This window comes from Nerophis lumbriciformis, linkage group LG01 (assembly GCF_033978685.3).
Source record: "Nerophis lumbriciformis linkage group LG01, RoL_Nlum_v2.1, whole genome shotgun sequence".
In the NCBI taxonomy this organism is placed as follows: Eukaryota; Metazoa; Chordata; class Actinopteri; order Syngnathiformes; family Syngnathidae; genus Nerophis; species Nerophis lumbriciformis.
In genome coordinates this window covers 61,410,824-61,426,256 of record NC_084548.2, presented here as the reverse complement: position 1 = coordinate 61,426,256, position 15,433 = coordinate 61,410,824, and the positions used below count along the sequence as shown (strand labels likewise).

Below are 15,433 nucleotides of genomic sequence, written 5' to 3'. Positions count from 1 at the left end.
CACCTAACCCCAACACCGTGAAGTCTGGGACACTTACGTCCGACGCACACCTAACTCCAACACCGCCCAGACTTACGTCCGACGCACACCTAACTCCAACACCGTGAAGTCTGGGACACTTGTGTCCGACACACACCTAACACCAACACCGTAAAGTCTGGGGACACTTGTGTCAGACGCACATCTAACACCAACACCGTAAAGTCCGGAGACACTTTTTCAGACGCACACCTAACACCAAAACCATGAAATCAGGGGACACTTGTGTCAGGCGCACACCTAACACCAACACCATAAAGTCAGGGGACATTTGTGTCAGACGCACACCTAACACAAACACCGTAAAGTCAGGGGACACTTGTGTCAGACGCACACCTAACACCAAAACCATGAAATCAGGGGACACTAGTGTCTAACACACACCTAAACCCAACACTGTGAAGTCTGGGACACTTACATCCGACGCACACCTAACCCCAACACTGTGAAGTCTGAGACACTTACATCCGACGCACACCTAACCCCAACACCGTGAAGTCTGGGACACTTACGTCCGACGCACACCTAACTCCAACACCGTGAAGTCTGGGACACTTGTGTCCGACACACACCTGACACCAACACCGTAAAGTCAGGGGACACTTCGTCCGACACACACCTAACACCAACACCGTGAAGTCTGGGACACTTATGTCCGACGCACACCTAACTCCAACACCGTGAAGTCTGGGACACTTGTGTCAGACGCACACCTAACACCAACACCATAAAGTCAGGGGACACTTGTGTCTGACACACACCTAACACAAACACCGTAAAGTCAGGGGACACTTGTGTCAGACGCACACCTAACACCAAAACCATGAAATCAGGGGACACTAGTGTCTAACACACACCTAAACCCAACACTGTGAAGTCTGGGACACTTACATCCGACGCACACCTAACCCCAACACCGTGAAGTCTGGGACACTTGTGTCCGACACACACCTGACACCAACACCGTAAAGTCAGGGGACACTTCGTCCGACACACACCTAACACCAACACCGTGAAGTCTGGGACACTTATGTCCGACGCACACCTAACTCCAACACCGTGAAGTCTGGGACACTTGTGTCAGACGCACACCTAACACCAACACCATAAAGTCAGGGGACACTTGTGTCTGACACACACCTAACACCAACATCGTGAAGTCTAGGGACAATTGTGTCCGACGCACACCTAACTCCAACACCATGAAGTCAGGGGAAACTTGTGTCGGACGCACACCTAACTCCAACACCATGAAGTCAGGGGACACTTGTGTCCGACACACACCTAACCCCAACACCGTGAAGTCAGGGGACACTTGTGTCCGACGCACACCTAACTCCAACACCATGAAGTCAGGGGACACTTGTGTCCGACACACACCTAACCCCAACACCGTGCAGTCAGGGGACACTTGTGTCCGACACACACCTAACCCCAACACCATGAAGTCAGGGGACACTTGTGTCCGACGCACACCTAACTCCAACACCATGAAGTCAAGGGAAACTTGTGTCGGACGCACACCTAACTCCAACACCATGAAGTCAGGGGACACTTGTGTCCGACACACACCTAACCCCAACACCGTGAAGTCAGGGGACACTTGTGTCCGACGCACACCTAACTCCAACACCATGAAGTCAGGGGACACTTGTGTCCGACACACACCTAACCCCAACACCGTGAAGTCAGGGGACACTTGTGTCCGACACACACCTAACCCCAACACCGTGAAGTCAGGGGACACTTGTGTCAGACGCACACCTAACTCCAACACCATGAAGTCAGGGGACACTTGTGTCGGACGCACACCTAACTCCAACACCGTGAAGTCAGGGGACACTTGTGTCCGACACACACCTAACCCCAACACCGTGAAGTCAGGGGACACTTGTGTCCGACACACACCTAACCCCAACACCGTGAAGTCAGGGGACACTTGTGTCAGACGCACACCTAACATCAACACCGTGAAGTCAGGGGACACTTGTGTCTGACACACACCTAACCCCAACACCGTGAAGTCAGGGGACACTTGTGTCAGACGCACACCTAACTCCAACACCGTGAAGTCAGGGGACACTTGTGTCCGACGCACACCTGACTCCAACACCATGAAGTCAGGGGACACTTGTGTCCGACACACACCTAACCCCAACACCGTGAAGTCAGGGGACACTTGTGTCCGACACACACCTAACCCCAACACCGTGAAGTCAGGGGACACTTGTGTCAGACGCACACCTAACTCCAACACCATGAAGTCAGGGGACACTTGTGTCGGACGCACACCTAACTCCAACACCATGAAGTCAGGGGACACTTGTGTCCAACACACACCTAACCCCAACACCGTGAAGTCAGGGGACACTTGTGTCCGACACACACCTAACCCCAACACCGTGAAGTCAGGGGACACTTGTGTCAGACGCACACCTAACATCAACACCGTGAAGTCAGGGGACACTTCGTCCGACACACACCTAACACCAACACCGTGAAGTCTGGGACACTTATGTCTGACGCACACCTAACTCCAACACCATGAAGTCAGGGGACACTTGTGTCGGACGCACACCTAACTCCAACACCATGAAGTCAGGGGACACTTGTGTCCGACACACACCTAACCCCAACACCGTGAAGTCAGGGGACACTTGTGTCCGACGCACACCTAACTCCAACACCATGAAGTCAGGGGACACTTGTGTCCGACACACACCTAACCCCAACACCGTGAAGTCAGGGGACACTTGTGTCCGACACACACCTAACCCCAACACCGTGAAGTCAGGGGACACTTGTGTCCGACACACACCTAACCCCAACACCGTGAAGTCAGGGGACACTTGTGTCTGACGCACACCTAACCCCAACACCGTGAAGTCTGGGGACACTTGTGTCAGACGCACACCTAACACCAACACCGTGAAGTCTGGGGACACTTGTGTCAGACGCACACCTAACACCAACACCGTGAAGTCAGGGGACACTTGTGTCCGACACACACCTAACCCCAACACCGTGAAGTCAGGGGACACTTGTGTCTGACACACACCTAACCCCACAACCGTGAAGTCAGGGGACACTTGTGTCAGACGCACACCTAACTCCAACACCATGAAGTCAGGGGACACTTGTGTCGGACGCACACCTAACTCCAACACCATGAAGTCAGGGGACACTTGTGTCCGACACACACCTAACCCCAACACCGTGAAGTCAGGGGACACTTGTGTCAGACGCACACCTAACATCAACACCGTGAAGTCAGGGGACACTTGTGTCTGACGCACACCTAACCCCAACACCGTGAAGTCTGGGGACACTTGTGTCAGACGCACACCTAACACTAACACCGTGAAGTCAGGGGACACTTGTGTCCGACGCACACCTAACTCCAACACCATGAAGTCAGGGGACACTTGTGTCCGACACACACCTAACCCCAACACCGTGAAGTCTGGGGACACTTGTGTCAGACGCACACCTAACACCAACACCGTAAAGTCCGGGGACACTAAAATGTTGGCTGCCAGATTTTTAGAAAGCCAACAAAGAAACTTCTACCAGTTGTGATGCAAGAAGGTTGGAACTGACATTGATTTGTTGGGTCTTGATGTGCCTGACCCCAACATTCCAGCATGGTGGGAGGGGTTGGGAGGTTTAGGGGGGCCCTGTGGCAACAGCAGCGCCGACGCCTAATTGAATCATGGGACAGTGGCGCTTGGGGCCGCACTTCAAAGTCCCCGTAGAAGAAACAGATGCTCATGGTTCACATTCATTCAAGGTTTTGCGGCTATTTCACAATTCAACACCACTTCCTGTGGCCATCATCTAACACAGGGGTGTCCAAAACGTTTCCACTCAGGGCCGCACACTGATATTTTCCTACTGTGGCTTATCCGTCATAGAGTGTTCAATGCCGGGTCAGAACAGAACATACGTTAGGTTAAGGGAGTTTATTATGTAATAAACTCCCCTGAAGGCTTGTAGGTATAAAATAGCCTCTGACCTAAAATATACACATATACATATACATATATACACATATACATACATATACATATACACATATACACATATATATATATATATATATATATATATATACGGTGGCAGAGGGGTTAGTGCATCTGCCTCACAATACGAAGGTCCTGAGTAGTCTTGGGTTCAATCCCGGGCTCGGGATCTTTCTGTGTGGAGTTTGCATGTCCTCCCCGTGACTGCGTGGGTTCCCACCGGGTACTCCGGCTTCCTCCCACTTCCAAAGACATGCACCTGGGGATAGGTTGATTGGCAACACTAAAATTGGCCCTAGTGTGTGGATGTGAGTGTGAATGTTGTCTGTCTATCTGTGTTGGCCCTGCGATGAGGTGGCGACTTGTCCAGGGTGTACCCCGCCTTCCGCTCGATTGTAGCTGAGATAGGCTCCAGCGCCCCCCGTGACCCCAAAGGGAATAAGCGGTAGAAAATGGATGGATGGATGGATATATATATATATATATATATATATATATATATATATATATATATATACTAGGGCAGGGGTCAGCAACCCAAAATGTAAAGAAGTGGCATAAAACACGTAATAGAAAGTCGGAGAAAGTTATACATGTAAACAAACTACGGTGAGTTCAAGGACCGCCAAAATTAGTAGGACAAAACGGCGCTCGCCAAATACTCGAATCAGTGAAGCATGTTTAATACAAACAGTGTGCTTTATAACAACTAAGGAGATTTGTGTCATGTTTGTCCTCCTACAGAAACCATATTAAAACAAAAAATAGATTGTTTTCCCCTCATCTTTTTCCATTTTTCATACATTTCTGAAAAAGCTCCAGAGAGCCACTAGGGCGGCGCTAAAAAGCCGCATGCGGCTCTAGAGCCGCGGGTTGCCGACCCCTGTACTAGGGGAAATAACGATACACAAAAATTTAGGTTCGGTAAGTACCTTGTTCGGTTCATGCAATATTTTCTTAAAATATACCCTCTGATTGGAATATTTAATTTGAAGTACAAACCCCGTTTCCATATGAGTTGGGAAATTGTGTTAGATGTAAATAAAAAACGGAATACAATGATTTGCAAATCATTTTCAACCCATATTCAGTTGAATATGCTACAAAGACAAGATATTTGATGTTCAAACTGATAAACATTTTTTTGTTGTTGCAAATAATCATTCACTTTAGAATTTGATGCCAGCAACACGTGACAAAGAAGTTGGGAAAGGTGGCAATAAATACTGATAAAGTTGAGGAATGCTCATCAAACACTTATTTGGAACATCCCACAGGTGAACAGGCAAATTGGGAACAGGTGGGTGCTATGATTGGGTATAAAAGTAGATTCCATGAAATGCTCAGTCATTCACAAACAAGGATGGGGCGAGGGTCACCACTTTGTCAACAAGTGCGTGAGCAAATTGTTGAACAGTTTAAGAAAAACCTTTCTCAACCAGCTATTGCAAGGAATTTAGGGATTTCACCATTTACGCTCCGTAATATCATCAAAGGGTTCAGAGAATCTGGAGAATTCACTGCACGTAAGCAGCTAAGCCTGTGACCTTCGATCCCTCAGGCTGTACTGCATCAGCAAGCGACATCAGTGTGTAAAGGATATCACCACATGGGCTCAGGAACACTTCAGAAACCCACTGTCAGTAACTACAGTTGGTCGCTACATCTGTAAGTGCAAGTTAAAACTCTCCTATGCAAGGCGAAAACCGTTTATCAACAACACCCAGAAACGCCGCCGGCTTCGCTGGGCCTGAGCTCATCTAAGATGAACTGATACAAAGTGCAAAAGTGTTCTGTGGTCTGACGAGTCCACATTTCAAATTGTTTTTGGAAACTGTGGACGTTGTGTCCTCCGGACCAAAGAGGAAAAGAACCATCCGGATTGTTATCGGCGCAAAGTGGAAAAGCCAGCATCTGTGATGGTATGGGGGTGTATTAGTGCCCAAGACATGGGTAACTTACACATCTGTGAAGGCGCCATTAATGCTGAAAGGTACATACAGGGTTTGGAGCAACATATGTTGCCATCCAAGCAACGTTACCATGGACGCCCCTGCTTATTTCAGCAAGACAATGCCAAGCCACGTGTTACATCAACGTGGCTTCATAGTAAAAGAGTGCGGATACTAGACTGGCCTGCCTGTAGTCCAGAACTGTCTCCCACCATTGAAAATGTGTGGCGCATTATGAAGCCTAAAATACCACAACGGAGACCCCCGGACTGTTGAACAACTTAAGCTGTACATCAAGCAAAAATGGGAAAGAATTCCACCTGAAGAGCTTCAAAAATTGGTCTCTTCAGTTCCCAAATGTTTACTGAGTGTTGTTAAAAGGAAAGGCCATGTAACACAGTGGTGAACATGCCCTTTCCCAACTACTTTGGCACGTGTTGCAGCCATGAAATTCTAAGTTAATTATTATTTGCAAAAAAAAAATAAAGTCTATGAGTTTGAACATCAAATATCTTGTCTTTCAAGTGAATATGGGTTGAAAAGGATTTGCAAATCATTGTATTCCGTTTATATTTACATCTAACACAATTTCCCAACTCATATGGAAACGAAGTTTGTAATTGCAGCGTTAAATAACAGAAAAAAAACAGCCTGAATGGCATCTTTGTGTTATTAAAGTCAGCATTGCACTAACAGTCAGCTCCTGATTTACTTCTCTTTTACCAAAGTTTACACTAAAAAAAAATCACTTTTACAACTTTTTTTTGGAGGGAAAATAATGGCACTCAAACCCACGTCAGCTGTCTGATAAAGTGTACGTTTGTTTTTGTGTAGACGACAACAACAATTTATTGATTTGCATGTTAGAGATGGTGAAGTGTGATGATAACCTCTCATTTACCAACAAAAATGAGCGCTATAGATGGCTCTCAACACTCGAAAAATTGTCTTAAAGGGCATGTTGGAACATGAATGATTCTTTAAGACTTTTTAAAAGTAAAACATACACGGAGAATGTCTGCAACTTGTGGACGGCGGAGCAGACAGCGGACAATAAAGAAGCCTCCGCTGGTGTTTTTCTTTTTATATTTCTAATTATTCCTAATATTAGTTATAATGAATTAAAACAGTACTAAAAAAAATTAATTAAAAACGGTACTATACTGCTTCTGAAAAACACAGCTACTTTTTTTCCAAGACATTATGCGCGCCGTTGTGACATTGCTTGTAAAACGAGTTGAGGCGCATGTTAGGCAATGCGCGGAGTACTTACAAGCAGAAACAGAGTGGAGATAAAAAGGCCAAACGGACGCATTTTTAATACTAATGAATTAAAAACGGTACTTTACTGCTTCTGAAAAATACCACTACTTTTTTTTTCGAACATTATGGCGCGCCGTCGTGACATTGCTAGAAAAACGAGTTGAGGCGCATGTTAGGCAACGCGCGCAGTACTTACAAGCAGAAACAGAGTCGACATAAAAAACGGAAAACGGACGCATTTTTAGTATTAATGAATTAAAAACGGTACTTTACTGCTACTGAAAAATACCACTACATTTTTTTCCGAACATTATGACGCGCCGTCGTGACATTGCTAGTAAAAACGAGTTGAGGCGCATGTTCGGCAACGCGTGGTGTACTTACAAGCAGAAACAGAGTGGAGATAAAAAAAAAGGGAAAACGGACGCATTTTGGGTTAAAAAAATAACGATAAAGTTGAAGCTGTAAACACTGGAGCTGCACGGCATGCTTAGCTCTTGCTCTCGTTAGCCGTTAGCTAGCTAGCTACTTCTAAATCACTAATCCTGGTCTCCATGGCGACAAATAAAGTAAGTTTCTTACATGTATCATCCAATATGTTACTGCATAATTAGGGGCCTTTGTTTGTTTACTTACTACTAAAAGACAAGTTGTCTACTATGTTCTACATCGTATTTCATGCATTAATTGTATGTTTAATGCATCATAACATTTTCTTTTAGAATAAAGCCAATAATGACATTTTTTCTAAAACAGGTTTTTGTGCCACCTTCTTGAGAATTCAGGAATTTTAGGCCAATCACGAAAAAAGCCAGTGGAAATCCTGGAGTGAGTGGAAAGTGTTTGTTTGTTTACTTACTACTAAAAGACAAGTTGTCTAGTATGTTCTACATCTTATTTCATGAATGAATTGATTGCAATAAGAAACGTATGTTTAATGTATCATAACATTTTCTTTTAGAATAAAGCCAATAATTAAATTTTTTGTTGTCCCCTTTATTTTAAAAGCATCGAAAAACATTTCGTACCGAAACGTCGGTATCGGGAAGTAATTTGGCAACGAGCTCCGACTTTGTGCTTTTACCGCCACCTAGTGACCGTGTGTCTATAAAAAAATGAGTAAAACATCAATACGGAATTTGTTTGACAAGTTTGCGCTTTTTGAGGTTACACTTCAAACACATTTAGAAAATCACACACCGATTCAACGGTTTTGACAAAAAAACACGTTTCTAAAACAGGTTTTTGTGCCACCTTTTTGCGAATTCAGGAATTTTAAGCCAATCACGAAAAAAGCCAGTGGAAATCCTGGAGTGAGTGGAAAGTGTTTGTTTGTTTACTTACTACTAAAAGACAAGTTGTCTAGTATGTTCTACATCTTATTTCATGGATGAATTGATTGCGATAAGAAACGTATGTTTAATGTATCATAACATTTTATTTTACAATAAAGCCAATACTGACATTTTTTGTAGTCCCCTTTATTTTAAAAGCCTCGAAAAACATTTCGTACCAAAACGTCGGTATCGGGAAGTAATTTGGCAACGAGCTCCGACTTTGTGCTTTTACCGCCACCTAGTGTCTGTGTGTCTATAAAAAAACGAGTAAAACATCAATACGGAATTTGTTTGACAATTTTGTGCTTTTTGAGGTTACACTTCCAACACATTTAGAAAATGACACACCGATTCAACGGTTTTGACAAAAAACACGTTTCTAAAACAGGTTTTTGTGCCACCTTTTTGCGAATTCAGGAATTTTGTGCCAATCACGAAAAAAGCCAGTGGAAATCCTGGAGTGAGTGGAAAGTGTTTGTTTGTTTACTTACTACTAAAAGACAAGTTGTCTAGTATGTTCTACATCTTATTTCATGAATGAATTGATTGCGATAAGAAACGTATGTTTAATGTATCATAACATTTTCTTTTAGAATACAGCCAATAATGACATTTTTTGTAGTCCCCTTTATTTTAAAAGCCTCGAAAAACATTTCGTACCAAAACGTCGGTATCGGGAAGTAATTTGGCAACGAGCTCCGACTTTGTGCTTTTACCGCCACCTAGTGTCTGTGTGTCTATAAAAAAACGAGTAAAACATCAATACGGAATTAGTTTGACAATTTTGTGCTTTTTGAGGTTACACTTCCAACACATTTAGAAAATGACACACCGATTCAACGGTTTTGACAAAAAACACGTTTCTAAAACAGGTTTTTGTGCCACCTTTTTGCGAATTCAGGAATTTTGGGCCAATCACGAAAAAAGCCAGTGGAAATCCTGGAGTGAGTGGAAAGTGTTTGTTTGTTTACTTACTACTAAAAGACAAGTTGTCTAGTATGTTCACTATTTTATTAAAGGACAAAGTTGCAATAAGAAACGTATGTTTAATGTATCATAACATTTTATTTTAGAATAAAGCCAATAATTACATTTTTTGTAGTCCCCTTTATTTTGAAAAGCATCGAAAAACATTTCGTACCGAAACGTCGGTATCGGGAAGTAATTTGGCAACGAGCTCCAACTTTGTGCTTTTACCGCCACCTAGTGTGTGTCTATAAAAAAATGAGTAAAACATCAGTACGGAATTTGTGTGACAATCGTGTGCTTTTTGAGGCTACACTTCAAACAAGTTTAGGAAAATCACACACCGATTCAACGGTTTTGACCACAAAAACACGTTTCTAAAACATGTTTTTGTGCCACCTTTTTGCCAATTCAGGAATTTTAGGCCAATCACGAAAAAAGCCAGTGGAAATCCTGGAGTGAGTGGAAAGTGTTTGTTTGTTTACTTACTACTAAAAGACAAGTTGTCTAGTATGTTCTACATCTTATTTTATGAATGAATTGATTGCGATAAGAAACGTATGTTTAATGTATCATAACATTTTATTTTACAATAAAGCCAATAATGACATTTTTTGTAGTCCCCTTTATTTAGAAAAGCATCGAAAAACATTTCGTACCGAAACGTCGGTATCGGGAAGTAATTTGGCAACAAGCTCCGACTTTGTGCTTTTACCGCCACCTAGTGTGTGTCTATAAAAAAACGAGTAAAACATCAGTACGGAATTTGTGTGACAATCGTGTGCTTTTTGAGGCTACACTTCAAACAAGTTTAGGAAAATCACACACCGATTCAACGGTTTTGACCACAAAAACACGTTTCTAAAACATGTTTTTGTGCCACCTTTTTGCCAATTCAGGAATTTTAGGCCAATCACGAAAAAAGCCAGTGGAAATCCTGGAGTGAGTGGAAAGTGTTTGTTTGTTTACTTACTACTAAAAGACAAGTTGTCTAGTATGTTCTACATCTTATTTTATGAATGAATTGATTGCGATAAGAAACGTATGTTTAATGTATCATAACATTTTATTTTACAATAAAGCCAATAATGACATTTTTTGTAGTCCCCTTTATTTAGAAAAGCATCGAAAAACATTTCGTACCGAAACGTCGGTATCGGGAAGTAATTTGGCAACAAGCTCCGACTTTGTGCTTTTACCGCCACCTAGTGTCCGTGTGTCTATAAAAACGAGTAAAACATCAATACAGAACTTGTGTGACAATTTTTGCGCTTTCTGAGGCTACACTTCAAACACATTTAGAAAATGACACACCGATTCAACGGTTTTGACAAAAAAACACGTTTCTAAAACAGGTTTTTGTGCCACCTTTTTTGCGAATTCAGGAATTTTGGGCCAATCCCGAAAAAAGCCAGTGGAAATCCTGGAGTGAGTGACAAGTGCAGGCCATGTCATGAAGTGAAGAAAATGAATTAAAGACCCTTGAATTAAAAAAAAATACATGTTTTGATCGAGTATTGAATTAGTTTTTTGGTAAGTTGTTCCAGAAAAAGCAGGCAGGCAGAAACAAGAAGAGCGGAGCATGTCAGACTAAGAATAGCTTGTTTCTGGGGACCGACTTAGACCTTCTATTTTGTCATCTTTAAAGCTTTGACTCACTTTAAGGCTTTAAAGATAAACACCACTTTTGTTCGACCCGAACGATTTGCGGCTTTGACCTTTCAGACTTTGAGCGGGTAGAAAGAAGGTGGAAAAGAAGCGACATGTTACTCACATTCAGCAGCTGGCATGAGAGGAGCGAAGCGAGCAAGAATCCGAAAATCCGAGAGCACATTTTTTTTCCTTTTTTCCCCCCTCCAAGTCCGCTGAGACGAAAAAAAAAACACAACAAAAAAGTCCTTCTTTGCAGGACCGGACTCCCGTTGGCGATACTTCCCGGGAACAAATCACTGCTGTGCCCTGCGTCCCGGCGCCCGTCCGGACGTCATCAACAGGTGGAGGGAAAAATAGGAGAGCGCCCCCCAAAAAAAAAAAAAAAAAAAAAAAAAAAAAAAAGGCAAAGATCCGCTTCAGAAGAGTGCGCTACTGCCGTGAAGAGGCTGCTGGATGAATGCTGCCACTCTTCAGGCTGCGGCCAACCAAGTCCTGTGTGGGACGTAAGAGCTCTGCCGCCAAAGGAAAAGGCGGACTGGATTTCAGGGAGCGCCAGAGATCCTCTCTGTACAAGACAGAGGACAACAAAACCATATCAACAAGATAAAATGTTTATATGCAAGCGAGATTGTGTCTTTGTTTCATTTTGTTAAACTTAATGTAACTTCTATTTTTTTTTTTAAATAAAATGAAAACAAAAAAATCACTTTCTGATGCTGTAATTATTGCATTTTTTGCATCCCTGCTGTGTATGTTCGTCTGTAAATACACATTATTGTACTTCTACGATTACGTGACCAGTGTTACTTGGATTGCAATGTGGGTAGATAGGGACCTCTGGTGGACAAAAATGTACACTGCAGCAGTTACGTGTGTTGCAATGAGAGTAGACAGTGACCTCTAGTGGACAGACAAAATTTGCAATATAACTGAATCAAATCTGTATTTACATTATAATCAACACAGCGCTTTTCATACACAAGCAAGTTGCAACACAACATGCTAACCTCTAAATGTCCAATATTTTATTAATTATTAATTTAACATGACATAATAGTTAATTATAATTCAAATAAATTGCATATACTTTAATATATTATATATTTATTATAATATAATAATATATATTTACGATTTAGTATAGTAAAAAGGAATAGAATAGAACGCTTTATTGTCGTCAACTGTGGAAAAAAAACACAGGTGGCTACCCTGTTAAGGTGCAGTTAATATGACGATGAAAATATGTGACTATGTTTAGGTGGATGTTTTCCTTTCATTCATGGTTTATTTTGATGTTGTATCAATTATTTTAACCTAATATTGAGTCAATGAAATACAAATACAAACTTAAAAACGAAAACATACACATGCAGACATATAGTTTATATACATATAAACTATATATATATATATATATATATATATATATATATATATATATATATATAGTTTATATACATATAAACCATATATATATATATATATATATATATATATACATATAAACTATATATATATATATATATATATATATATATATATATATATATATATATATAATATATATATATACATATATATAATATATATATTATAATATATAATAATATATATTATAATACATATATTATTATATATATATTATACATACATATATTACATATATATATTATAATATATATAATACGTATATATGTATTATATATATATAAAATATATATATTATATATTATAATATATATAATACGTATATATGTATTATATATATATAAAATATATATATTATATATATAATATATATATATATTATATAAATACAAATATATATATATTTTATACATAAATATATATAAATATGGATAAAAAATATATATATATATAATATATATGATAATGAATATATAATATATATATATATATATAATAATATATATGATATATATTATGATATATATATATATATATATTATATATATATATATATATATATATATATATATATATTTATAATATATATATATCTATATATACACATACATACATACATACATATATATATATATATATATATATATATACACATACATACACATACATGCATAAAAAAGTACATAATACTACATAGTACTACCACCACCATGCTTGACGGTAGGCCCGGTGTTCCTGGGATTAAAGGCCTCACCTTTTCTCCTCCAAACATATTGCTGGGTATTGCGGCCAAACAGCTCAATTTGTGTTTCATCTGACCACAGAACTTTGCTCCAGAAGGTCTTATCTTTGTCCATGTGATGTCAGATTAAACAAAAAATTATCTGTTTGGCCACAATACCCAGGAATATGTTTGGAGGAGACAGTGGGAGGCCTTTAATCCCAGGACAGCATGCCTACCGTCAAGCATGGTGGTGGTAGTAATATGCTCTGGGCCTGTTTTGCTGCCAATGGAACTGGTGCTTTACAGAGAGTAAATGGGACTATGAAAAAGGAGGATTACCTCCAAATTCTTCAGGACAACCTAAAATCATCAGCTCGGAGGTTGGGTCTTGGACGCAGTTGGGTGTTCCAACAGCATAATGACCCCAAACACACGTCAAAAGTGGTAAAGGAATGGCTAAATCAGGCTAGAATTAAGGTTTTAGAATGGCTTTCCCAAAGTCCTGACTTAAACGTGTGGACAATGCTGAAGAAACAAGTCCATGTCAGAAAACCAACACATTTAGCTGAACTGCACCAATTTGGTCAAGCGTGGTCAAAAATTCAACCAGAAGCTTGCCAGAAAATTGTGGATGGCTACCAAAAGCGCCTTATTGCAGTGAAACTTGCCAAGGGACATGTAATCAAATATTAACATTGCTGTATGTATATTTTTGAACCAGCAGATTTGCTCACATTTTCAGTCGACCCATAATAAATTCATAAAACTGGCGAGAAGCATTACCACATGTAGAAAGGTGAACGATCTGGCGATCACACCGAGTGAAGTCCAAACATTTCTGGGCTGCAGGTGATTAGTTGATGGCAGGCAGGTGAGTGATTAGGGTGCTGGGATCAGCTGCGCCAGGCTGAGAGCTGGAGCCAAGCCTACGCCCAAATTACGCCCACTCTCCCAGAGACACACACACAGACAAACACAGACACAGACAGAGACTGTGACATCTATAAGTAAAACTTCTCTTTTGTCCTGGTTGAAGTGTAGAAAAGTCACTGTCATCCATGACTAGATGTCTAACATAGACTTAAAATGGTATTTATTGGTCCCGTGTCACCAAAAAGACAATAATGTATAATAATAATTAGGGATGTCCGATAATGGCTTTTTGCCGATATCCGATATTCCGATATTGTCCAACTCTTTAATTACCGATACCGATATCAACCGATACCGATATCAACCGATATATACAGTCGTGGAATTAACACATTATTATGCCTAATTTGGACAACCAGGTATGGTGAAGATAAGGTACTTAAAAAAAAAAATAATAATAATAAAAAAAGATAAATAAATTAAAAATATTTTCTTAAATAAAAAAGAAAGTAAAACAATATAAAAACAGTTACATTGAAACTAGTAATTAATGAAAATTAGTCAAATTAACTGTTAAAGGTTGGTACTATTAGTGGACCAGCAGCACGCACAATCATGTGTGCTTACGGACTGTATCCCTTGCAGACTGTATTGATATATATTGATATATAATGTAGGAACCAGAATATTAATAACAGAAAGAAACAACCCTTTTGTGTGAATGAGTGTAAATGGGGGAGGAAGGTTTTTTTGGGTTGGTGCACTAATTGTAAGTGTATATTGTGTTTTTTATGTTGATTTAATTAAACAAAAAACAAAACAAAAAAACAAAACAAAACGATACCAATAATAAAAAAAAACGACACCGATAATTTCCGATATTACATTTTAACGCCTGCAGACGGTATTGATATATATTGATATATAATGTAGGAACCAGAATATTAATAACATAAATAAACAACACTTTTGTGTAAATGAGTGTGAATGAGGAGGGAGGTTTTTTAGGTTGGTGCACTAATTGTAAGTGTATTTTGTGTTTTTTATGTTGATTTAAATTTAAAAAAAAAAAACAAAAAAAAACAACAACAAAAAACGATACCGATAATTTAAAAAAAACGATACCAATAATTTCCGATATTACATTTTAACACTTGCAGACGGTATTGATATATA

General features: G+C 40.1%; 1 protein-coding gene across 1 annotated transcript in view; it reads right to left on the bottom strand.

Annotated features, from left to right (window-relative positions):
- The window catches only part of hspg2 (heparan sulfate proteoglycan 2), a 362,847-nt gene extending 348,559 nt beyond the window's left edge, over positions 1-14,288 (bottom strand). Inside the window, exons 1-2 of the mRNA XM_061923339.2 lie at positions 14,168-14,288; positions 11,354-11,797 (exon numbers count right to left, since the gene is read on the bottom strand). Coding sequence (XP_061779323.2) covers positions 11,354-11,413 — 60 coding nt within the window. The 5' untranslated portion in view covers positions 11,414-11,797; positions 14,168-14,288. The remainder of the gene's footprint in view (positions 1-11,353; positions 11,798-14,167) is intronic.
- Positions 14,289-15,433: the final 1,145 nt, after the last annotated feature.